The sequence below is a fragment of the Lepisma saccharinum genome, chromosome 6 (genome assembly GCF_977018435.1).
Source record: "Lepisma saccharinum chromosome 6, izLepSacc3.1, whole genome shotgun sequence".
Taxonomy (NCBI): domain Eukaryota; kingdom Metazoa; phylum Arthropoda; class Insecta; order Zygentoma; family Lepismatidae; genus Lepisma; species Lepisma saccharinum.
The window spans coordinates 79,267,670-79,294,761 of NC_139234.1; the positions used below are offsets into that span (position 1 = coordinate 79,267,670).

General features: G+C 37.7%; 1 protein-coding gene across 1 annotated transcript in view; it reads right to left on the reverse strand.

The window, feature by feature from the left end:
• The window catches only part of LOC145988904 (activating signal cointegrator 1 complex subunit 3-like), a 209,003-nt gene that overhangs the window by 102,849 nt on the left and 79,062 nt on the right, over window positions 1–27,092 (reverse strand). Inside the window, exons 8-10 of the mRNA XM_083124197.1 lie at window positions 26,388–26,591; window positions 10,756–10,948; window positions 7,875–7,987 (exon numbers count right to left, since the gene is read on the reverse strand). Of these exons, the coding sequence (XP_082980323.1) occupies window positions 7,875–7,987; window positions 10,756–10,948; window positions 26,388–26,591 (510 nt within the window). The remainder of the gene's footprint in view (window positions 1–7,874; window positions 7,988–10,755; window positions 10,949–26,387; window positions 26,592–27,092) is intronic.

Here is a 27,092-nt window from a genome sequence, read left to right on the forward strand (position 1 = left end):
GGATATTTCATTCTAATATCGAAGAATTAGAAAAGGAATAAAATTCTGTGCTTCAAACTGTAGATATTCTCTGTCATTTGTTAAATAACAGATTGGAAGATTGATTTCTTTGCTTAAAGGTAAAAAGGAAGTTATAGAAAGAGATCATCTGAAAAGTATCTGTGAGCAAAGTATTGGGAAGATTTTTTTTTATATTCATTAAATTATGAGTAGGGCTAGGATTTTCATGACATGAAATATGCTATGACTTAACATATTTTTTTGGGTAAGGTGATGTGTTCCCTAAACATATAGAAATTCATATTGTGAAGGAACTAATTATATTAAGGTGCTTTTTAAGGGCATATTTTAGCATATTTGGCCATTTCTGCGTGATAGAACATATTTTGATGGATTTTCGGCCATATTCAGCATATTTTCGCTTTTTCAAGAAATATACAGTCATTTTCGAAGTGGATTCATTCTTACTCCCATGTTCAGTCAAGGTTTTCTTTTTGGACTGCAGCAAAATCTTTTTCATTTTTATTTGAAAATTTACAGAAAGTATTCATTGTGCATTGAAACTCAGGGCCCATAAAGTGAATTAAAAATAGTACATATGTGAAAATATCTCAGCATTTAGATATTGATGCTTGAAACAGTCCAGTTATAAGGGCATATTTTTCAATTTATAGTGCATATTTTGTACAATTTTAGGTCATAAGAGCATATTTTATTTTGCATATTTTGGTGATTTTTAGGTCATAAAAATCTTAGCCCTAATTATGAGTAATGGCAAATGGGTTGCCATTTTTTGCGGTGCCCACTTTTTTATGACTGTCGTTTTTCGCCATGCTGTCCTCTTTTTTTGAACGTAAGTGTCTGGTCACCTTACTCATTACACACCCTTAATAGTGTAAGAACATAAAAAGGACACGGAGTTAGTAAAATAGACAAATAACTAAGATTCAGTGTACTCCAAGAGACAGCAGTTTTATATATGTTTATGTTTCTTTTGTTAATAGATTCATAGTCTACTCTAATCGCCATAATAATTTTCATCAAGAATATTATATAAATGGAAATATGTACTACTTTTTTTGGACGCGTTTTGGGGGATGAGCACCTCTGTCACAACATACTGTGTTACAATCCTGGGAAGAGTTCCATGTTTTTTGTTATGTACGAGTACATTGAATGAAAGACACCATACTTAGTAGAATCTTGAGTATCATTTGAGCAAGGGAAAAATGTAAATTGGGAATCAAGGGAGGGTATTTCATTTTGTAAGACTCACACCTGTAACACCTACCATGAACTGTAACAAATTACTACCAAATGAGCTACACTCAGTTGCATCACCTATTATTGCAACCTTCAATCCATAAATACAATGTATAACCAGTAGTGGCACAGGGGCCAGTGGATAGTTGTGAAAGATTTTGGATGGGTCTCATCTTCAAATGAAAACGTATTCTGGTATTCACATTGTTATTACACAATCCAAATAAGGTGGTTTCATTATATGTATCATTATCTTTGCACTTTCATTTTAATTTCGTCACAAAATTTTTGTCTTATATTTTGACCGGGTGGGCGAGCCTGATTTTGGGCCCACTCTTGGTCACCCACCTCTATTAGGGTTACCAAATCACTACAAGGGAAAAGTAGGACATACTGTCCCGAAACATAGGATTTTTTCTAAATCAACATGTAGGGCACATCATCATTCACAGTAAATAATACACATTAGAAGAACATGTTAGCAAAAATATAAAATTAACACATTTTCAGTTTTTTTAAAAAAAATAATGATATTTTAGTAATTTCTTAAATACAGAATTGACGAATTTGTAATTACTACTAAACAATACACTTCTCACTACAGGTGGTTTCAGTCATATTTCTCAGAGGAGCAACTTTTTCTCAAAAATTAGTCAAAATATACTTATGAAACTCTGAACAGCCAAACTCTCTGAAATTATACTGAACCAGTACCAAACCTTTTGCGGATGCTATGAGAAATGTACTTCTCTCATCAGTTCATTGTGCTCGCATAAATGAAAACACTCTCACAATATTTGAATTATGACCTAGGATGGCAGACACTCAGCAATGAACATAACTTGAAATAATATGAAACATAATGCCCACAACTTGAAATAGTTTCATTTGAGGTGTTTTAGTTCAATAACTTTGTAACTTTGTTCCGTATATCCCCTGGTTTACATTCAAAATATTGGAAATGGAATACACCTTGTAGACCCCAAAGCAACAAATTCCGCTTGGGCATTGAACAGTAAAAGCAATAAAATGTGGCCCTGATACTTTGTTGATTAATAGCTTCAGTCTTTGTTCTAGCATGACACATTTCTTTTTCTTTCTTTGGCAATGTCTGAATCAAAATAAATATCACTGTTGACTTTGGAAGCGCAGTACAAGTTGTAAATTTATGATGATTCCCTGCGATTTCTCTTTGTTCGACTAAAACATGTATTGTTCTTAATTCGAGTTACCTGTGTAGGACATGTTTGGGATAACCCTGACCTTCGTGTATAACATCAACGTTGGAATCATCAAAGTATTTTACACAGCTATGTGAATACGGTCACTATTTATTTGGAAGTGTAACAGTCATTGGTCTGCATCAAATATGTTTATCTTTCTGCTTTGGCAACCCTTTGTCTAGTATGCTTCTCTACTCCTCTTCTTCCTTTGGCACTACAACTCCCGAGCCATGACCTGCTAATGATTTTCATCCATTGCTCTGTCTTGTGCACACCTTTTCCCATTCCTTATCTTCAAAGTTCTCAGCGATTCCTTTTGGTCTTGGCAAGACTGGTTTCCAAAGGTTATTTTCTTTGCTACTGTCTTGTTGTATTCTTTCTGTTCCCAATCCATGCAATTCTTCCAGCTCAATGTGTTGAAAGTACAACTTGATCTTCTCATTTGCTTTTCATCTCCATACTCCATTGTTAGTTTCAATCAGGCCAAAAATTTTCAGCATTATATTTCTTTAAAAAATCAGGAATTTTTGTTCACTGTTGGCAACCCTGATTTTATAATGGAATTATATAGTCTCAAATTGGAATGTTTTGATAACAGGAATTAATGGGCATAACATCCTTTACTCCCTGCAGTAACTCTCTTCTTAATTTCTTCTGATATTATTTTAGTTTTCTATTACTCCAAAATATTTAAATAAATTTAAGTTTTCTAAGAGAGCCATTCAAGGTTGATTGGGACGTTTATTTCTAGGAAAAAATTGGGAAGTCTTAGAAGCACCAAACTACACCAGTTTTTCAAAGTATTCCCCCCGAGCATGCAGACACCGCTAACGTCATTGTGTCAGTTCCCTGAATCATTTCACATAGAATGAAGCTGACTGCTGTCGTAGCCACTGTGCAACATCTTTTTTGTCAGTCTTTCAACTTTATTCAATTTCTTCCCTCACATATGCTCTATAAGGAGTTGAAACCTATCTGATAATCACAGAGTGTAAGGACATGGAGCAAAACCCCCCAGTGCTGTCAAATTGAATGTGTGGGGTAGGGCATTATCATGGTAAAAAATTAAATTTTCAAACAACATTCCCAGTCTTTTCTTGCACATGGCATTACGTACGGCATCATTCATCAATGTGCATTAATACTAGGCATTAATTCTGATCCTTTCTCCATAAAATCCACATGAAAGTCAGATGAATGGGTCCATGTACTTCATTCATCACCAACTATTGTTCTTTGCCAAACTGCTGACATCATTGCACACTCTTGCCTGTGACATTGTTTGTTCCCGATACTGTGTTTGCAACTTTTCAAAATTTCAGCTGGGTTAACCTTCTCCTTCACAAGGAATCTGAATATACATTATACTCAGGTGTCTAATACTGAAACAAAATTGAGTGCTAAAGTATCCTAAGACAAAACTTGAGGTTGTACAGGGGCTTTCAGTGCACAAAAGGAAGACACAGGCACAATCCCAAAAAGAATTAGCCCAGCTGTGATCCAAAGAAGGCTGATAATATAGTAACTCCCATAAAGGTACACTTCATCTAAAAAAGGCAGATACCAGAAATAATACATGCAAACAAGTTCATAATGCATCTTTATTTCCTTAGTTTCTTTAATACACCAAATTTTATTATGAGTCATTGCCAAGTGATGGCACAGTGGAAGGTTTCCCACAATCCTTTGTGTCTTCCTTGCCATGTCTTGGTAGTAATTCCCAAAGTTGGAAGAGGAGGGGCCATCCTTTTATCCACCTCACTTTGGGGTTTCCGTAAAAGTTCCGCCTCGGTCTTTCTGGGGCTATTTTCCTTCCCGGAACAACATATGCAGATCCCAGCAGATTGGATCATCTTGTGTACCAGAACCACATTCTTGTAGACTCAAAAGCTCTCACTTTTCCATTAAATAGCCTGTACATGTCATCCAGGCTTAAAAGAGATATCAGGTTTCTAGATACGAACCTCCAGCATCTCCGAGAACCACATACGCTGAATCCAATCATTCATTATCTGCTAAAAAATACTCTGGCTTACGTCACATTCAGTCTGGCATGCCATAAAAGGACCATGCTGGGAATTTTATCAATGTGGCAGGATTCATCTAGAAGGATAAAAAAAAAAAAAAAATTAGATTACGTGTAACCATTTGTGTCGTACACACACAAATGTGTTATCAACAGACATCTACCTTTCTTATTGGCCTTTTTCTGTTGATTAAATGCAGTAACTTTCTAATGAACTTTCCTCTTCCAGTCTTCTACTTGGACAATGGTTCCTATTCTCCTCCATGCTTGCTACAGTGAACTCCTTTGAAAGACATGTGGCCCATATTCTGTGCAATACATTAAACTCTTCACATTATCATCACAGCATGGCTATCATACAAAATGCACTTGTTTGTGTTCGCACCTAGGTGTGGCCCACATCAAGGAATCACATGCAAAAAATGTGTCTAAGTGTAGTAATGATTGTCAATGTTCAAACTGTGAGAGATAAACTGGGCTTTCTTCCTACTTCTGGTTTGGACAGCTTCACGAAAAGCCTTCCGTAACCGACACCACTGAGGCGAGAGTATGCAGGATGCTACCTCGATGGCTCAATGCAGCAGTGCCAGCAGGCACCATACATTTATACCCTACATGTTGTGTTGTTCAGTAGCTTATCATTATGAACTTGTCAGCATGATAAAACATCACACCCTCAAGTAACTAGAAGATGAGTCTGCCTGGATGAGCTTGATGGCACGAGGAGATATGGGCCGCATTGTTCATTGTAGTGGCCATGGTTCTTACATACATTTCCAAATACATGTGGCTTGTTACTTATGGCTCATTATCCATGGTCTACTTTTACGCTCATACTCTATACAACTGAATGCAGCCTTTAACAACTAGAAAACACACAGTGGTTTGTAAAAAATAGCAAAGCAATTGCGCATATATTTATTTACTTTAAAAAATACAATATACAATCAACAAATACAGTGGAACGAACCCCTTTTTTACATTCCTTGATTTTACACTTTCCCGCATTATATACTCAATCTTGATGGTGCCAACATAGCAAATTGTTAAGACACTTTCCTCGGTTATACATTTTCCTGCATTTTAAGTTTTTTCAGCTTGTTCCCCTAAAAAACGTAAAATCGAGGTTCCACTGTACTAGCACAATAATCACGGTTCATAACCAACATAACAAATTTTGAATAACTTGTTCACATAACTGAGGAATAATAAACAGGTGGTTAGTAGCTACAGCCAGTAGTAAGTCACATCATCACAAGACAGTTGAGGTGACAGAAGAAAGAACATGTGACAGTCGTTAGACTGTCAATAATGTAATTTTTTCTTCACTGTTGGTACGCACTTCAAAGTTCATTGTCCCTTAATTTTGATTCCATTTTATTGTTAGCATTACCAATCAACTTGGCTTTGTCTACTGAACTTAATGATGTATTTGGCATTTCTATTATACAAGGAAGGGGTGCTCTGAAAGTAATGCCTCCTATTTTATAATGTTTACCCATGATGTAATAGGTGTATATCCAGTAAATGTTTTGTAGGTGACAGTCAGGAGCAGAGAAGCAGTTATGCCTAATCACTTCCAACATGGACATGCATACAAAGCAGAGATGTGTCACTAAAGTCCTTGATGCATAAAAATAGTGCTACATTTTGGAACTTTTCCTAATTAAACATGTGAGAGCCACGAAAGTTCTCCAAAATGATATTTCTTGAGAAAAGTACCTTTTTTTTCTTCTTCCAGTTGCATCTGTATTGAAATGATGTCAACACTGTAACTCCTGTGAAAGCCCTAGCCATTCCATCCAAAATAAGATAAACTTAAACTTTCTACAACAAAGAGTACTCAATTTATGATTTTTTTTTTTAAAAAAAAAAAACAACCTTCCCATGTGTATGAAAACACCATGCTTTAAAATTCTTAACCAATCAAAAAATAAAACCCATTTTTGACAAACTTTCAGTACTCATAATGCAATGTAATTTGATTATCTTAAATAAATATGTTCTCTGGTTTTTGAGAAATGCCAGCAGCACATGGCTAGTTATCCCCAAGGTGTTTACAACTACCGAGATTACTGCTGTCCTAGCCTTTCGATAAAGGTTAAAAATGGAATTTCATCCTGATATTGCTCAAACCAAAAACATCAAAGTATAAGTACATTCAAATGGATAGTCAGCAAACCATGAGAATATGATCAAATCTGTGATATCACTACTTAAGGAATAAACTGTTTACTCTATAAATTCAATATGTTTCAAGGGTACTTGCCAGTTGGCAAATTGGTTTTTCATTGATACAGAGCCATATTCGTGGTAAATAATACAGTCGCTGCAATGGAAATATTTACACAAGTAAAAAAATATTGTCGGTTCGTGGCAACGTTTTTCCTACTTTCCATTTAAGTGTTACAACGCCAAGTGGTAGACATGGAGCTTACTTTTTTAAGGTCGTAAATAGCCTGTCTTGCAAATCAGCTGCAACATGAATGACAAACTTACCTTGTTGAAGCAAAGTCAAGGCACGAGTCTTCTCTTCCATTGTCAACTTCTTCCTCCTCATTGTCTTCTTAGGCAGACACAACGAAATGATGAAACTGCACACTTCTGTAAAACAGAGAAATTGTTTGCTCTGGATACCACAACCGGGACTCCTTTTTCTCTGGTTCCCTTGTTAAGACTGTTAGCCAAAGCATAACCACAACACTGTCGGCTGTTGTTCACTGAACAATCACAAGATTATAGACACCTCCCACTTTGTTTATTACGTAGTATAACAATGGCACAGTTGGCACGTGCGATAACCATGTAAAGATATCAATTGTGTTCAAATGTAAAGATTTCCATTGCGGCGACTGTAGATCAAAATTATGATGTTTTAAACTTCTAGGAATACCTGAGGAAGGCACTGGAAATTGGACCAAAACGTCGGAAGAAATTCAGAACAGACACCATTTGTAAGTATATTTTATATTTTACTCTCTTATTGTAATGTAGTATAAAATTATGCAATTTTTTTACACTTCTATGAATATAAGAGTATAATTCCTTCCTATGAAACATATAAATGGGCAGTATATTTTTCTCCAAGAAAACTTATTGTGGACACATGCTTACACACATCAATTAAGGGAATGAGTGAATTATTCAGTCTTAATGGAGACTTTTCAAAATTATTTAAGATTGGTAGAATATCGGTACAGGTATATTTCATACTGAATTGGTATTGGAAAATTCTTCACATCGATACATCTCTACAAATACTAAACTAGGAAATTTCAGTAGTTTAACAGCTATCTACATATGCATAGCTTAACACAAATTGCAAATAAGCAATGTGATTTTTTAAAAATAATTTTGCTTACCAGCTGGAGTGTTCTCGCCACCAGAGCTTCGACGACTGGTCCACGATTTCCATCCAACAGGAGGAGCTCATCAAAGATGATCAATTTAAGTGAATCCAACAACAGCTCATCACCTGCAAAAATATTTTTTTATTGGTGAAACACTGAATACATTACTTTCTTCTTCATCCAAAATTTAGATAAATAATGGGGGTAATATAAGTTATTTCTAGTCATATACAGTTCTGGATTGTAATGAGTACTCACTTTCAATGGGATACACAAACCCAGAAGAGTCCGTGACTGTACCATTACAATGGGGAGAAATGAGAGATGTTTGCAGCTAAAAAATGTACTCTGCATTGAACTTTATGTTGCTTTTCTGCCTCTTCATTCTAATCCTCCTCCCTATGACCAACACAAACACCATCTTTTTCCAATTTATTGCATTTGCAACTTACCTTGATTCAGACGAGCACAGCTTAAATCATCCATTTAAAGGCAAGAATACAGAATCACGGGAGAATAAATGTAATAGGTGGATTACATAAAATAAATGAAGTCACAAATACTTCACATAAAACAAAAAATAAAATACTGGTGGAATATAAAAGAAAAATTTGCATAATTTCCAGGATTTTTAGACTCTGCAAAAGTGTTGAGAGACGTTTTTGTCGACTTCATGACATGGTCACATGTAAAATACAAGAATGTAGAATCTGGGTTTTTCTGTGCATATAAATGGGACAGAACTTTAAAAGTGGTAACACTGCCGTAGAGATGCCACGTGACGGAACAAAGAAAAATCGCTCATACCATATGTTAAGTGCATATCTTAGAGCGAGCAAACGACTCTCCCTTTCCACGTCATGTGCATGTGCAGTGACGAGAACAGAACAGAACCTTGTGTTAGCTGACGGTCTGTCTATTGTAGTAAGTCTTGAAGCTTTTCATGGTCTATTGCAGTGTTGTCACCATGTTTTCAAAACAAAGAACAGTGGAGTTGTATAAAGATTGAGTGCGACATAGGTCGTACAGCATGATAGTGTCAATGGCTCCAAGAGGCTTGCAAGGGATCAGCACAACCTTGCAGAACAGTTCCCGAGATTCTGCAGGCAGCAGACTGCTTCATTCGCTCTATCAATTCTACAGATGCTGCTACAGGTATCCTATGCCTTCGACATCAATGGCAATGGGTTGCACACAACACTGGTGACTACAGGGTGGCTCAATAAGTCACTTAACACCCTCAGTACAAGGCCACTGCGGTATGGAATTTGAAATTGGCGATGACCAATCGTTATCTGGCCAAGGGGGAACCACATTGACGCCACCCACACGGTCGGCGGCCATTTTGATGTCCGCCATCTTGAATTCAACTTCAGAATTTTAAATGGGGAGGGGGTCATGCGACATATCAATATGGGCTAGAATTTCAAGAGAAATGCAAAGGTGAAGGTTTTTTCGACGTATCTTTAACCAGTAAAAAGTTATGACTGAATTCTTGTACCAATTTGCTCCTTTTCGAGGTGTTAGAAAAATGCCTTAAAATTTGTTTAGCGCTTCGGTAATGCATCAAGATCAAAGTGACGACTATGGAGAGACGTTCGCATGCCATTGCACATTATTTTAATCGGATACTAGCCCATTTTAATATGTCGCACGACCCCTCTCCCATTTAAAATTCTGAAGTTGAATTCAAGATGGCGGACATCAAGATGGCCGCCGACCATGTGGGTGGCGTCAATGTGGTTCCCCCTTGGCCAGATAACGATTGGTCATTGCCAATTTCAAATTCCATGGCGCAGTGGCCTTGTACTGAGGGTGTTAAGTGACTTATTGAGCCACCCTGTATATCAAGGGACAGCAAAGCTTTGAAACATGTATTTATTTTGTATCACTTGTAAATAAATAGTTGCAACTATTCAATTTCTATTCCATGCATACAAGGTTTGTTAGAAAAGTAATGAGACTGTGCATGGAACAGCTGTACACCAGAAGATGTTCATAAATCCACATCATCGTAGACATGTCTGCCAGTTTTGGTAACACTGTTGGAAGTTTTCCCATGTGAGTGTCACAGCTCGTTGGATGTTGTAGATACTGCCATAATGGCGATTTAGGGAAAATAAAGAAGTCAGCAAGACTAAGATCAGGTGAGTAGAAAGGGGGGGGGGGGGTTGTGGAGCCACAGGAATGCTTTTTTTGTGTCAAAAGCTCAGTGACAGAGAGTCTTGTCACATGGAGCATTATCCTGTTGCAGCATCTATGAGTTGGCAATGTCTGAGCAGACACTTTACACTCTTTTGCAGAGTATCAAACAACTCACGGTAAAAATAATCACTAACTGTCTGCCCTGGAAGAAACAAACTCTCTGTGAACAATCCCTCCTCTATAAAAAAAAAATACACATTAACATGGATTTGATATTTGACTTTCTAATTCTTTCTTTTTTGGATGGGGGAGGAGGGGGTGTGCCACTCCGGATTCCTTGTTTCGTTTCGGGGTCGTATTCAAGCACCTATGACTTGTCACCCATCATAATCAATCTCAATCCGATTAATCAGATCCTGACACACTTCAATTCTTCCGCTGTTCAAGTGTACGCTCCATTCTACAACACTTAACTATAACACAATTAATTTACAGACCGTAGGCAGGCATAACACTACTCATGCTTTGCCATCCACACTTGCACTGGCAAACATCCAAGGTCAGATGCATTATCTGCTAACACATGATTCACTACAGTTTTGCCAGTCTCATTATCATTACTTTTGTAACAGCCCTTGTATTCACTATGAATGACAGCATCCTACATTTTGACTTGAAAACATACTCTCTGTTTCTAATGCTAAGCTCAACTCTGTTACGAATGCAACACTAACTGCTATTTGCTCACCTTTGCAGTTTCTCGTGATAATGTCCCACTTTTCTGGAGAAGTGACCAGCACCTGGGCCTTGTGAATGGTTTCTCTGCTTACCCGAGAGTCTCCAGTACACACTCTCACACTCAGTCCCATCCTCTTCAGTCTTTTCTTTAGTTCCTCTGATACTGAATGAAACAAACACTTCCTTGAAACTATGTACACAACCTGCAATAAGTCACAAAGCACATTACATAACAAAAACTGAAGTATTTCTATTGGCACAAGTTTACTGTGAAACAGTTGTACAGAAACACCATGTGTGAAATGTAATACTTATTAGAAATAACAAAATATATTTTTCATTGCATAATAAAAAAAAAGGTGAGCCAGTACTGATTTCTAATTGTAATGTTTAAGCATCAGCATTGGTGAGGATATCAGTATCAGTTAAAAGTTAGCCGACCTCCATGGCAGAGTGGTTAGCACATTAAGCTACAAGGCCAGAGGTCCTGGTGTCGAATCTTGGCCTTGGCATGGATGTTGTTTCTGAGTGTCCGACCATCAATTTCATCATACCATCACTCATCCTAATCTTTGCGATTAGCCTAAAAGTGGCAGAAAAGCAAAGTAAAATAAACCAAATCACTGAAGCTAAAAGTGAGATAAAATCACAAAACATACTGTAACGAGCACATGAGCAACAGCCAGCGGTTGGCTCAATGCCAACAGGAACCTAACCCTCCCAATAATCAACAGCATATGACGTAATCTACACGTGTCTCTTGTCAGCTGCTCTGCAGTGTGGAGGTGCCAAGGTCTCCAACAACACGTGTGACATTGGAAACATTCCAAAGGTCAGCCTTGCCCTTCAGCTGCCAACAAAGCTGTAAGGTTGCCAACTGACCTAGTGAGTCCACGTGCCAATAAATGAACTTAGGCGAAAATAGTCACAGTGATAAGGAAACTCTAGAAAGGCCACGCGGTAGGGCAACTTGACAAGTAGACAGAGAATTCTATTAAAAACTCCTTAAAACATAAAATAAATATCCTGTTGTTCCTGAGCATCCCTGGCACGGGGAACTGCTGACCTATCGAGAGATTATTGGCTGTGGCTAGACCAAAAGGTATGATGGACCTTATTTGTCTGTTGATGGCACCTTAGATTACTCTCCTAAGTCAGTAACTTGATATACATAATCAGTTAACATTAAAAGTGCACTAATTGTAATTCTTAAGACATTCAAATAAACGTTTGTGAATATGAGAAAAGCGAGTGTCTATCCACATCTTTAAACCCCTTCGGAGTTACACTCCCAAGTAACGGTTTCTACCAGCTAGAGGTTGTTACAATACACAGTCCGACAATTAAGTAACGAGTTCATGATGTAGTGTGGTCCATAATCCACAACCTGGCAACACCTCATGAACTTGCGATGGGCATGCTGGGAATTATGACACCATGTCGTGATGGAGGTGTAAAAAGGGGGGGGGGGGGTGCAACACAAACTCTGATTCTCTAACAGTCAAAGAAAATGATTAACATCAATTTAACATGGGATCTACTCATTCGTCGTCCTTGATAGAGGATCTTAATTGTCTGTATCAATCGTAACACTGTGTTCAAGTGAAACATTCCTTGTATATTGATGATATGTGGTATAAAATACCAGCATTTTTCGATCAGTATTGGTTCAAAGTGGCATTGGCTTAGCTCTAATAATATTAAAATGCTATCAATAGAAAGTGAAATTTATTGCTTGTGTTAAGTCCACTTTATGCTTAGATAGCCTAATCAGAACTCGATTTGAACTTTTAATAAAGTAGATTAGAAATATTAAGGGATAACAATTTTCTTTGCCATATAATTTAGATTCAGAATTAATAACAATTCTGATTTTTTCCATAATGAAGGCCCTGTTGTTCGCTGAAGACCTAGTAATATGGGGGAAACAGTGGAGAAGTAGTACAGAGACAGCTTGATAGTTGGAATGAGAAAATTAGAAGAGTAGGAATGAAATTCAGCTCAGAAAAGAGTGAGGTGCTAATAACAAGAAACAGAGCCAGAAATGTACCAAGAATAAAGGTGGACAGGAAGAGTTGAAGATAGTGGAGGGTTTCAAATATCTAGGAAGTATAATTGAGAGAAGTAGAAGAATAGATGAGAAGGTAACCAGAAGAGGACAAATGGGTGGTGGACTCTATCATAGCCCCCCCCCCCCCCCCCCACCAGAACCAGCCATTAGCCCCCCAAAAGCATGTGAGATATGCATAAAATAATTAAGAAAAGAGAAACTGCTGCACACACAAAATAGATAATTCTAATGAAACTTTCTTGTGGTGCAGCAGCCACTAATAAGGAAAGAATTTCAAATTATGTGCTAATGTAGAATACGATGAAAGTTAAAGTGCATGCACCTTTACAGGGACCAATGTTCCGAACAAGATTTCAAAGAAAATATATCACCGTTATTCCTTTTGATCTTCCATCTTGGAGCACTAGGTAAACATTGTTACATTCAAACAATAGTGGCATTGCATCCAGTGTTTACATGTAGCCTTTCAGCAATGAGTTCCTACAATTGTGTTCTTTTTCTGAGCATGAAAAAGATAAGCCGTCATTGTAGAGACAAACAGAATAGCAGTTTTGATAGGAAAAAGGCGTCAGTTCAAAGAATTGAATTTAGTTTCTGGGGAATTTGTATTGCGTGGGGGACATTTAAAGATGTATGCCTAAATGTTGTGCAAGTGTGTCACGATCCTGTAGAACCGATTCAACCATAATTGTTTTATTAAATGATAATCACTACAATTTATTGGCGAAATCACTCTTTTTCCAAGTCTTTTGTGCGTGTTTCACCGCGTCACCAATATGTACGCAGATGTGCCGGGTTTATTTGGATTTTTCATTGCACGAAGGCAGTGCAGTTGAAAGTTATGTTCAACTCTCCTGGTGACGGTTGAATCTTGTGGAATCACTTCTAGGGATGCTGCTCTAGGAATCACAGGTATCTCTTAGAGTCTCTAGAGAGATTTATTCTTCTGGAGGTAAGAAGAAGCTTATTTGTTGTTTCAAGTAACCCACAGGAAGATTATCGTGGAAGAATACGTGCTTATGCTGGTTGTATAACAGCAGAAATCTTTATCATCTTCTGGAGATCATGCCTTTTAATAGAGACTTTGTTAATAGTAAAAGTCAGGCATCAAGGCTATTGAGCAAACAAGATTAGACTACTGAGTTTCAAAAAGAAATTTAAAGAATGCATAGGCAAAGTGATTACATAAAACCTGCTTCAAATGTCAAAATTGGTTTTCTTTTTAATCACTTATATAAAAGTTATTTGGTCGACGATCCTCATTTAAGAGTCTAGTTTTCAGGATAATTAAATAATATTTCGGCTATAGATAGCAACTTTCTACATCCTTCATGCTATCATTTATTAGTGCATTCTTTTTTTGTTGTTTCATTCAGACCTTGTTTTCAGGCACAAATGGTAATTCTTTTAATAAAAAATGAATTTATTCTTAATCCTACATAGAAACCAAGAATAGCACACCTTTCATGATAATTCAGTAAGTTGCGAGGTTCTGAATTTTGTAATAGTTGGTAATTCTTAATTTCCTTAATCCACTTCTTCAATAGATATTTCTTAAGATCCGAAAGCATCATAATACCTATAGTGTTTCAGTTTAGTGCACTTAATCAGAGTCCCATATGTATCTACATAATAAAAACAAATTATTTATTTCTATTTTTATACGTCACTGGTCATTAAATGGCAAAACTTATACGTTGCTTTTAATTCTTATTTGGTTTTTGATTTGTCAATAGGCGGTACTGGATTATAATCTGAATCAACGAAACTTAGAATGACATTGGTTTCTGTTCGATTGGATATTAAGCACAAGGGCACCTGCATAGGGGGTCGAGATTTCTGGAAAGACTTCATACAATTCAAATTTTGAAATTGTAGCGTGAAAACATGGACGAGGGGTGCCGTTAAAGACAGCATATTATGTGCCTATGTAAATTATCCTAGTGGTGGGGATACTATACGAGAACTCTCTTAACTGGAGAAAAGCATCACTCCACCTATCCTCCACTTTAATTACTCAGGGTGGCTACAAACACGCAGAAATGAAATTCCCTGACTTTTCCAGGTTTTCCAGGACAAAATTTACATTTTTCCCTGACAATTACAAACTAAACTAAATCGATGTTTTTGCAAATGGAAATAATAAACTCATACAGATCCACGTATGGTTTTGCTAAGTACCAATATTATCTTCTATTAAATTGACTTAATTTCTCTATTCTCTATGATTTGAATTCAAACTGCAAAATAGTGAATTTGGAAAATTATTACAATTCACAAGCTAAGGAAGGATTATGGAATTTTGTCATACGCAGTAAGTTTAAAATAAAATACTTGATTATTTTTAAAGTTACGACTAAATGAGATTAGAGTGAAGAGTGATTGATTAAGAAATACAATTTGTAATTTATCAGTTTCCTTATACATTCTCGGTATTATATGTTGATATTTCCACTGAGGTTTGGAACCCTCTGCTTGCAAAAACTATGATTGCAGACTCATTTTTCAATGCATAAAGCTACTTCTCTCTTCTCTGTAAAGCAAACAACTTAACTCTTGAATATAAGTGAAACAACTGAATCAAACAAAAGAAAGTGTCATATTTCCTTCCATTATCGATGGGATTTCTGCTTCAGTACAGTATATCCAAGTGAAGTGCTGTGAAACTGACAACATGGAGTTATACCATTAATGCTGACGAAAAGGGTATTAAGTATTAGAAATTTAACGCAAGGAATTTATAGAATTGCACTGTATAGGTACTTGATTTAGCTAACCAACACATTAAAACAGGAATAATAATAATAATAAAAAAATAATAAAAGCTGCTGAAAGTTCATATACGAGGAGCATCCTGAAAAAAGCTCCAATGGTGCCTATACGCAGCACTAGTGGTCGGAGAGCGACAAACACACATGCAGGCAGGCAGGCTGAAGTGGCATGTAGCTGTAATCTGGTACAGTTGCAATATAGCCGGTTTAGGACAGTTCTAGGTTAAAGAATGCAGCTCTAATACAGTCTCCCACCGACTGCGATGTAGCCTACATTGCACGCTCAGAATTTGGCCCAGAGCCACCAGCAATCGTGTGAGTTGTGCAGACCGGACGTCGTGAGTGATAGTATGGTCAGACGATGGTGCAGACAATTCACGGAAGGCCAATCGAATGTGCACAACCCCATACAGCTGAGTACACATGGGCACTTTGCATCACTTCAGGTGAGAGATCTTAGACCACTCCCTGTACATACAGCCCTGGCCTTCAGTCAGTCTTGTTAATGGCGGAAGTGTGCTAAGGACGTGCTGATCGGCTCCGGAGAAGATTGTAAAATTCTGCTGGACATCGGGCTGCTGGCTGATTCTTATCTTCACACAAGGAAGAGGTAGTGTCAAGGTTCAGGACTGACGTGTGCAAGTGCAACTTCAACGTTAATTAACAGAAAATACTGGAATAATTATCTGACGCTCGTCGCAAGCCATAACCACTGTGCTTCACGCGTACCAACCCAAGATGTCTCGTGCTGTGGCCAAGGAACTCGGCGACCGGCTGGAAAGCTTCGAAAAGCAGGTGCGTGGCGAGCTGGACAGTTTCAAACTAAAAATTGATAATGAAACACAGTCAAGAAGCGGGGACCTAAGTGCTACGTACGATTCCGAAGGAATGAAGAAACTCAAAGACGAGCTGAGTAAATTGGAGGCACGGTTGGAGGAAAGTTTCAAAGTGCAAAAGGAAGACTTCCATTATTTATTGGATAGGATAGAATCCCAAGAAGATAGGCTGGACGATTTGGAACAGTATTCAAGGCGTGAGTGTCTTCTTATTCACGGAGTGCAGGAGAACGTCCAGGAGAACGTGGAGGAGAAGGTCCTGGACTTATTCCGAAATAAGATGCACGTCGATATCAAGAGTGACCAGATCGCGAGGTGCCATCGTTTGGGAAAACCAAACCGTAGCATGGCCGAGGCCGTGCAGGAAGGAAAACGCTGCATTATTGTTAAATTCGCAACCTACAAAACCAGGCACTCCGTGTGGTCGGCGAAGAAACAGCTAAAAGAAGCCGGGTCGCGAATCTACATCACCGAGTCGCTGACTCCAGTGCGACAGGAGATGCTGCGGGCGGCGAAAGAGAAGTTCGGTCACCGCGCGTGCTACACGGAAGACGGCAGGATCGTGGTGCGCACCGCTACCGGGCGGAAACTCACTATTACAAGAATGAAGGAACTATCCCGATTGGCCCCTGAGCCTTACCCCTCAAAAGACTAGACCCGTAAACAAGACTGCTCGGACTCCTTAGCCACTTTAAGATTAGTAACCGGTTTACATTGAAATTCTTTTAATATTTCTTTTATTTTTATCATTCTATATCTTTTTATTATTATTATTATTACTAGTTTTTTTTCCTCCCACAAACTTAAGTGTATAATCAAAGTGTATATCCGTGATGACCATCCTCATTTTATTTCTTAGTTATATGTATTATGAACGTGTGTTTGAAATCGTTTCCCTATTATGCCCATTGTGTGTGTCTTGTGTGTCAACCATATCCCTTTATGCGAATGTTTATGTTTCTCTGCGTGTGATTATGATTACGTGTGCAAGTGATTATTTCATACAGTTTTCTTTGAGTGATGTTTTAGCGTCAAATATACCTGTGATTCACGAACATCCAAGACTTCACAAGAAGGCAACATGTAAGTACCCGAATTTCCTTATGTCTTTCTTCTCCCAATTTGCACCTACATTCATATTTGAAATAATGCTAAAATACGCTATGACGTTATGGAAGGGAAGGTTCGATTTCCCTCAAGCTCGCAACAAATGGTACCCCTGTCTTTGTTTTCTTCCTGATGTCGACTCCACCGCCTGAAATTCTTGCAACTAACGGTTTCCTCCCTCCCGGTCATCGCCCCCCAAGGCCACCCTTCCTGACCCTCGCTCAAGCGAACGTCAGGTCCTTGTCGTCACCAAAATTAGAGGAGTTGGCGACCACGGTGCTCGAGTCGGCTTTCGATATCTTCCTGGTCACCGAGAGCTGGTCTTTCCGCGAAGCCCTCGCCTCGACCTTCACCATACCGGGTTACGCAGCAATAAAAAAGGATAGAACAACAAAGGGTGGGGGTGGCCTAATCTTGTATTACCGTAAAGACCTAAATGTCAAGATCATTCCCTCTTGCAACGAAAATGACGACGAAGTCGAAATGATTAGCGTAACTGTGAAGCTCCAGCATCTAACTCTGGGAATAATTGGTGTGTACAAAGCCCCTAATATATCGTATACAAAATTATCGCGCCTAGAAACGACGATCTCGGAAGTTTTTCCACTCGTTCACAAATTACTTATTTTAGGCGACGTAAACGCAGATTTCCTTTCTCCCCATAAACCAGAAACAGTATATTTACAATCAATAATCGACTCTTTCGGCATGGTCCAGATCATTAACCGACCAACCAGAATAACGGCAACCACCCAATCACTCCTCGATGTGGTAATAACGGATGACCCGGATCTTGTACGCTCATTTAACGTAACAGCTCCCGTCGGAACTTCCGACCACTGTCTAGTAAATGCGACACTTGCCATCGAAAAACCAAAATTAATTAAACAGTTTATCAAATCTAGAAACTTCTCTACCCTCGACAAAGAGATATTCGATAGGGATGCTGCAACAATTGAATGGATGCAAATTGATAGCTTCGACAACATCGATGATAAAGTTCACTTCGTTACTCAAAACGTAATAAATCTCTTCGACAAGCATGCGCCCCTTGAAACTAAATTAATAAAATCAAAAAACTCTCCGTGGATATCTGAAAATACAAAACTGCTCATGAAACTCCGTGACAATGCCTTAATAAAATATAAGCGCACAAAATCCCAGGCAAACTGGGACTATTACAAAGAGCTGAGAAACTTCACCACCTCGGTCCAACGGCAAGAAAAGAAAGCATATTTTAATCATCACCTCGGATGCAACAATAACAGCAAAGAGTTGTGGAAAAAAATAAAAACGTGGGGTGTATATAGTAAAAATATAAACAACGAGATACCTTCCGACCTGATAAACGTAGATTCAATTAACCGGCATTTTTCTAGCGTATGCAGCAAAGCGAATGTCTCCGAAGATGCCGTTAACAAAACTCGAGAGTTCTTCGATGGCAACACTTTTAACGAAAGCACTCAAACTTTCCACCTGCAAGAAATAAACGAAGCCGAAACAATGAAAGCTATAAACGAAATATCATCCAATGCATCTGGTAATGATGGAATATCTATAAAAATGATTAAACTGTTATTACCGCACATCTTACGTCCCCTGACGCACATCGTAAATTTCTCATTCCGGACTGGACAATACCCGACCAGCTGGAAGACAGCACGTGTTGTTCCGATACCAAAGAAAAAAGTAATAACGTCCCTGAATGACCTTCGACCAATAAGTCTCCTACCTATATTTTCCAAAATCACTGAAAAAATTGTTAACAAGCAAACTCGCAAACACGTTAATGACCTAGATCTGCTTCCGAAATGTCAATCCGGTTTCCGTCCCTCACACAGCACGGCAACGGCTTTACTTAAAGTAACTGACGATTTATTACGATCAATCGACAAGAGAATGGCAGTAGCGTTAGTATTACTGGATCTCACTAAAGCCTTTGACAGTGTCCATCATGACCTGCTCTTGAGCAAATTAAAATACTACAATTTTTCACCTCCCGCTCTTCGATGGTTTAGGTCGTATCTGAACAACAGACAACAGAGAGTATTCATAAACGCTGCCACGCCCCCCCTCTCTCGCACCCTGCCATTGGAAACTGGTGTCCCACAGGGATCCATTCTAGCTCCTCTCCTCTATACCATTTTTACAGCCGACTTACCTACCGTAATCAATCACAGTAAAGTTCATTTTTACGCAGATGACACTCAGCTACAAATTCCTTTTCCACCGAAATCGCCGGATGCAGCCTTAGCGTTACTCAATGTTGATTTATCCAACATAAATACCTGGTGTAAAAGTAACGGTCTAAAAATAAACCCACAAAAATCAACTTTCTCTCTTATTGGTTCCCGAAATAGTCTCTCTCTGATAAATCCTAAGGAGATATGCATCAAACTAGACACATCTATAATCCCTTATTCAACAAATGTGAAAAATCTAGGCGTCATTTTCGATGAACACCTTAACTGGGATATTCATGTACAAGAACAAATTAAAAAAAGCTTACGCCGTGCTAAGATCGCTGTACAGCTTTAAAGAATGCCTAAAAACAGAGATTAAAATGAGACTAATCCAATCACTTATCTTTCCTTTACTGGACTACTGCGACTTAATTTTCGGACCAAATCTATCCGTTCGAAACAAAACCAAAATCCAGAAAGTCCAAAATTCATGTTTTCGTTTCGTGTACCATATAAGAAAATACGATCATATCCTCCCAACCCTAAACGCAAACAAAATGTTGAACATGACCAGACGCCGAAAATTACATCTGTGTTGTTTTATTCATAATCTTTTACAAACCAAAACACCTAGAAACCTATTCCAGAAATTAAAATTCAGAAGGGAAATACATGATTACAAAACAAGGGGAAAATCGAAACTTGAACTTCCAAAGCACACACTAGTGCTTTTCGAATCATCATTTACGTATTCAGCTGCAAGAGCGTGGAATGAACTTCCTCCTTCCATGACGTCCCTCACTAATCGCAACAACTTCAAAGACAAACTAAAAACTCTATTGTTAAATGAACAATATCTGTGTTCCAGCACTCACGAATAATAGCTCGCATATCAGAACCAACTTCCTAATAACAAGTATTTTCATCTTCATTTTGCTTGTTTACTTTTCCCCTTACATGTTGCCAACCCTTAACAATATTTTGTCCTTTCTCGCATATTAAGAACATTTATATGTTTTTTTTTTTACACATAACATTAATATTAATTTGTATTATTCTTAACCATATCACACCAAGCACAATTGTGTCAATTAATTTGTGTATCCTTGTGTATTTGTTTTCAATCTTTTTATTATTATTTTTAGTGTGTAGACGAGCCTTTGTTCTCAATTTTGTATTTGTTCTTTTTGTGTCTTCTTTATGTTTCTCTCTTTCTTCCTTGTTTGTTATTGTACAAACATTTAGTAGGTAGAATGTATTTAGTATGTATATGTACCCATCGGGGTTAGGTGGTAGAACAGCCACAGGCTGAACCTCGCCCTTTAATAAAGGAAAATTGAATTGAATTGAATTGAATGTACCGACTTTCATCTCTTTGTTTAACTGAAGAGGTTTCTGGCAGGGCAAGGATCTGACAGTTACATTGTGGTAGAGATAGTTCCAGTCTTTGCTGTCATACACATATACCATGGGCATACAAAATTTAGTGCCATGCTACGACACATGCCAGAACAACGGTGGTGATTATGCCGAAAATTAGGTTAGGACTCACTGTTACTAATACAATAAATTACAACTGATATTCTTGTATTATTTATGCCTAATTGGTAGGGACCTTGATATTTTGTTATTTTTTTTCAAATTGGTGTATTTTCAAATTTTTTATTTTTTACTATACGGTGTTATTTTTCCCAAAATTCACATTTTCATTTTAGTGCATATTCTGGCAAATATCTGAAATTATACCTTCATGATGTTTTTAAACTACTGTTTCAAATTGAAAGTCATATGGCATACGCCTCTTCGCAAGAGTTTGATATCTTGAAAGTTATTTTGGGAAAATTATTTTCCATACCCCTTTATTAATTTTAAGGTAAGGATTTTAGATAATGGAATTTTGGTGTGGAGTTAGTGCCCCACACTTTCTTGATCACGGCTGAAGGTGGGGGTGATGTGATCAGCACCACACTCCTAGCTACCTTTATCCCTCAAAGTTTCCTCAAGGTACTAGCTTCATATGATGCTGGGTGGGTGCCAGAGCAATTTCAATAGGTGGAAAACATCCTGCTTCTCCCCCGCAGGGGATCGACCCCGGGTCTCTCGCATAGTAGTCAGATGCCCTAACGACTTGAGCTCCATTATTACTCGCTCGACAAATGCCGATAGTGCGCACTTAGCTTGGTAATTCAAAACATATCTCGTGCGACAAATACGAAGCTGTGGCTCCCGTGTGACGGTAGATACGCACTCGATCTCCTGTTAGAACCCTGCCACTTTGCTTTGTGATGCAAATGGTTTTGATAGAAGTTGAAAAAATCGTGGGAAATAAATGATTTAATGTGGCTGTCGGAATTATTCCATGTACGTATAACTCTATAGTTTACTCTTGAGTAAAATGTTGGAAAACTTGCATGTTCTATGTACACAAACATGGCCTAGAAAAGACAAGGATGTTGGATTTCATGGAACTTTTCATTGTTTTAGGACATTTCTTTAAAAAAAATCGCTAAAAATGCCAACAATTCTTTTTTTTGCCAAATTCGCATTATTTCGATATTTCGAACGGGCGAAAAATGTGTCCAAACATCACTGCACATTCCTATACATAATTTCGCAGCAATTACCATTTTTCACAGTTTTGGCGTTTGCGAAAAATCAATGTACCTACTAATTGGAAATTACTTTCTGGCCACCCCTCGTATAAATCAGTAGATGGAAAGTGAAAATTTAGCAGGGCTGGCAGAGAAAAGTCAATTCTTGAAGGAAGTGATTTGCTGTTATGATTGAATGATTCGAGTAAATATGATATTAAAATATTTACGTATTTATTATTAGTATTTTATTTCATAATTTGGACATTAACTTCACTCAGTGAGAGATTTAAGACCATCTCTCATGAGATTTAACAGACAGGACATACAAGGTTGCATGCATTTATTTTCATTGTAATACTAGTGTTGCAGTAAATTTGAGGTTGGGAGCATGCACTTGCCAATTTTTATAACGTTCACCAATGCAGTTTTATGTTTCACTTTTTCGTGATAGTATTCAATATATATCCAGTTTGGTTGGATTCTTCTTGATATCTAAGAATATTGCAATGTCATTGTAAACGTATATTAACTTGTGCGAAACCAGTAATACGTCAGGATGATAAAAGAAAGCCTCCGTAAGCACTGCTACATTAAATAAGGTGAAGTGAGCCAGAAGAGTAAATAAATTCCAGCAGCATATTTGCAGTCTAAAGCTCTTCTTGTTTATGCATGCGATTTTTGTCGGATCTTGCAGTTCATGCAAATTCTGTCGCATGTTGTAGTGAGATACTTTGTCGGGTGGCGATATTCGACAAAAATCGTATGTATCAATGAACATATTTGTTTCCATGTTCCTTCAGTTTGCCCAACAAAATGCCTTACTACGACGTCCGACAACTATCGGATGGCGCCACCCGCTCTTATACCCTCCATCGGTTGACAAGTCCCCTTACTACTCCCATACGGACAAGAAAAAATGATAATTCAATGCATTTTCAACGTAATATTTAGAGGCTTAACCTTTACTCCTCCGATGATACCAACCATATGGTATCATCAGAGTAAGGTCGTACTCGCCCGATGATACCATATGGTATCATGGTGCTGATTACGAAATGAATGTGCTTTTTGGACCTTCATACTCTTTTTGTTTGGGTGGAAACTCTGACACAGGTCTGCAGTAAGCCTGGGAAATTCATATTGATGACCAACCTCCCCCCTCTCCGCAACATATCCATGCCACATTTCCAAACAGAGTTTCAAATTTTGGCTCATTTTTCAACTTATATGGCACCCAGGAACATGATACATGTTTCAATCTCTTTGGAAACGTCCATTCTTTGAAGAGAATACTAAGGTTTGTGCCTTCTCCCCAAAACAGCAGGAGAAGAGGAGGTAAACTCCAGATTTTTTTTTCATTGAAATTCGGTGGTTGCGCCCCCAAACCCCCCTTTCTCGGTTCAAATTGTACACGGTTGCATGCTATGATGTTTTATCTGAAAACCAAAACTTATCCGAAGTAGATTGCTCCCATAGTGCCCGAGTTATAACAATTTTCCTCCAAACATACAAATTACCTATTTTTTGTAAAAAAAAATTAAAAAAAAATAAAAATAAAAAAAATCACATTTTGGCTTATTATTCAACTTGTATGGCACCCAAGAACATGAAACATGTTTCATTCTCTTGAGAAATGTCCATTCTTTGAAAAGAATGTAGCAAACTCCAGATTTTTGTTTTTCCCATTGAAATTCGGGGTCGCACCCCCCAAACCCCCCTTCTTCCGTTCGGCGTTCTGAATTGTACAAGGTTGCATGCTATGATGTTTTATCTGCAAAAAAAAAAACCGAAGTAGATTGCTCCCTTAGTGCCCGAGTTATAACAATTTTCCTCCAAAAATGCAAATTACCTATTTTCCGTAAAAAAAAAATCACATTTTGGCTTATTATTCAACTTGTATGGCACCCAAGAATATAAAACATGTTTCATTCTCTTGAGAAATGTCCATTCTTTGAAAAGAATACTAAAGTTCGCGCCTTCTCCCCAAAATAGTGGGAGGAGGGGGCAAACTCCAGATTTTTGTTTTTTCCATTGAAATTCGGGGGACGTGCCCCCCAAACCCCCCTTCCTCGGTCAGGTGTTCTAAATTGTACACCGTTGCATGCGCTGATGTTTTAGCTGAAAAACAAAAGTTATCCGAAGTAGATTGCTCCCATAGTGCCAGAGTTATAACAATTTTCGTCAAAAGAGTGTTCGAAGTCAATGAAGATGAAATTCCCTGACATTTCCCTGACTTTTTTTGACACCTCAAATTCCCTGACTTTTCCCGGTTTTCCAGGTTTTCCAGGTCTGTCGCCACCCTGATTACTGCTGCCACCCGAGAAAAATCCTGTGGGTGGCCTTTTATTAATTAACGTCCAATTATAAGCATGCATAGTATAATGGTAAAAAAGATCTGCATGTGAGGTTTAAATGAATGGAAACTAATTACAGCCCACTAAATAGTATTCTGGGGATCATTTGCAAACATTTATAAGATTATTAAGATACAAACCAACTATGTTCATTCCCTCTCTCCCCTCTGATAGAATCATAAATCACACCCTGGATAGGTGATCATTTTCAATTGACGTAGATTTGTTTAAATACCTATGGAAGACTGCCAGTGTATTCAGCTACAGCTGAACTGTCTTTTTCTGCAATGAGACATATTAAAACATGGATAAAGGTCAACTATGGGCAAGATAAAGTTTCTTCCGTATCACTGTTGAACATAGAAAGGGAAATTATAGATGACAGAGACGGATATTTTCCGGAATTTATGCAGATGAGCAAAAACAGAGCACATCTGCATAAGTTTTGGATAAGACAAATAGGTAATTGTTGTAATATTGTAAAGTTTTCTTCACGAATCTAGTCGCAAGTGGTTCTAAGTTGTAGTAAAATGAGGAAAATGTGAAATTAAGGAAATTTAAATTTTTACTATTCCATTACCTATGTAGATTGTGATTTTTTAATGCCTTGCAGAATTATAATTTGATAAGTACCAATGTTTAATAATTTTGCAACCATCAATATTAGCATATTTATTCCTTTCAACAATTTCAATTCTTTTGGATAAGATAACGTGAGGATCACCTGTCTCCCAAGGAGAATACTCGACATGAATTTTTGTAATGGATAAAAGCATGAATAAAGTTAGCCCCAGCTAGCCCCTCCACGTGGTCGGGCAAAACTATGCCTACGCACAGATGAGATGGTTTGGACACATGAAGAGGATGGATGCAGAAAGACTGCCAGTAAGAGCTTACAATGCACAAAAAGTGGGAATAAAGCCAAAGGGGAGATGAAGATGCTGATGGAAAGAGCAGATAGTGGAGAATGTTAGTAGAAGAGGACAAGATTAGAACACCGTGGAAAGAGAGGAGTGGTGGAAGAACAGAAGAAAATGGAGAGGCTTGACTTCTATGCTGACCCAGCCAGAGGCAGGAAACAGAGAAGGATGATGATGATTTTTACATAATCAGGGTGGCAACTCTAATGGCAACAAAATTACGCCATTTCAAAGGTTACAGGTCTTTATTTTAGAATAAGCCACTGGAGAGGACTCAAAATGGAACATTTCTAATTTTATATCCTATTAGGGATATATAGGTTATCAGTACTGGCACTTGAAACTTGATCAATATTGGTTAGAATTTCATGTAAGTCCAACCCTTACCCTTACCAATGTATGTCTTTTGCATAATTTCCACAATTTTTAGACTCTGGGAAAGTGCCACGTAGCATTTCTGCAGACCCCTCAAAAAATACTGGCCATTATCAGTTATTAAATTCCAGTCAATACTTTAGGATACTGATACCACTGGTGTTCGGCTAATACTCAGTCCTACTGTTTCTAGTATATTTTTAGAGTGAAAATATGGTTCCAAATGCGAGCTATGCTATTTCTTAAACTATTTCTTTTCAGATACAAAACACTTTCTGTATCAAATTAGTTTACAAATAAATAAAAATTACAAATTCGTCAAATGTACAACAATTCATCAAATGTACAACAATTTACTTAACGAGTTTTAAGAGTTTTAAGTTTGACACCCTGTATTTGCAAGCAAAATTTGCCTACATGAGGATACTAACCTTAAATCTATGCTTAAAAATGTCTCCCTTAGAATCCGTGTGCTGACGAACCACACGAAGAATTGGTAGGAGGGACATGCATACCTTCCGTACGTCAGGAGGAACAAAAATCAACAGGTTGTCACTGGTTGTATAGGCAGCATCGAAAACAGTCGACTCAATGGAATTAAATGTAGGCACATCCTCAAACACCTTTTGGTCTACCTGCAATGACAAAAAATTACAATGAATAATTTAAAAAAAAGACTCGGGATTGCATTATGCACATCTGGTTAACTAACATTAAGATGATATATTTAGTGAATAGTATTCACTTTCTAAAACCAAGTTCTATCATTTGAGGGCATTTTGAGGATCTGGGCCTGCCAGTGAAATCTGTTGTAGCTTATTTATTTATTTACTTCAAGTTCCACATACAGTACTGCTTATGTATTGATCAGAGTGGCTACTCTAAGACCTACAATTCAAGAGCAATTTCAGGTTTTGAAGGATAATGTTTTTAAAAATCACAACTAATAAATAATGATTCTTACAAAAGTAAAATTGGTATCAATATTTTCCACTAATATTTACAAATACACAGTCTTGGACATCTTACAAAGTAGGTGAATAATTTGTGGACATGAAAAAATTACATGAGAAGTTAAAAAAAATCATTATTTGTATTGATTTGTTCATTACAAAATGCAAGAGAGCATTATGCAC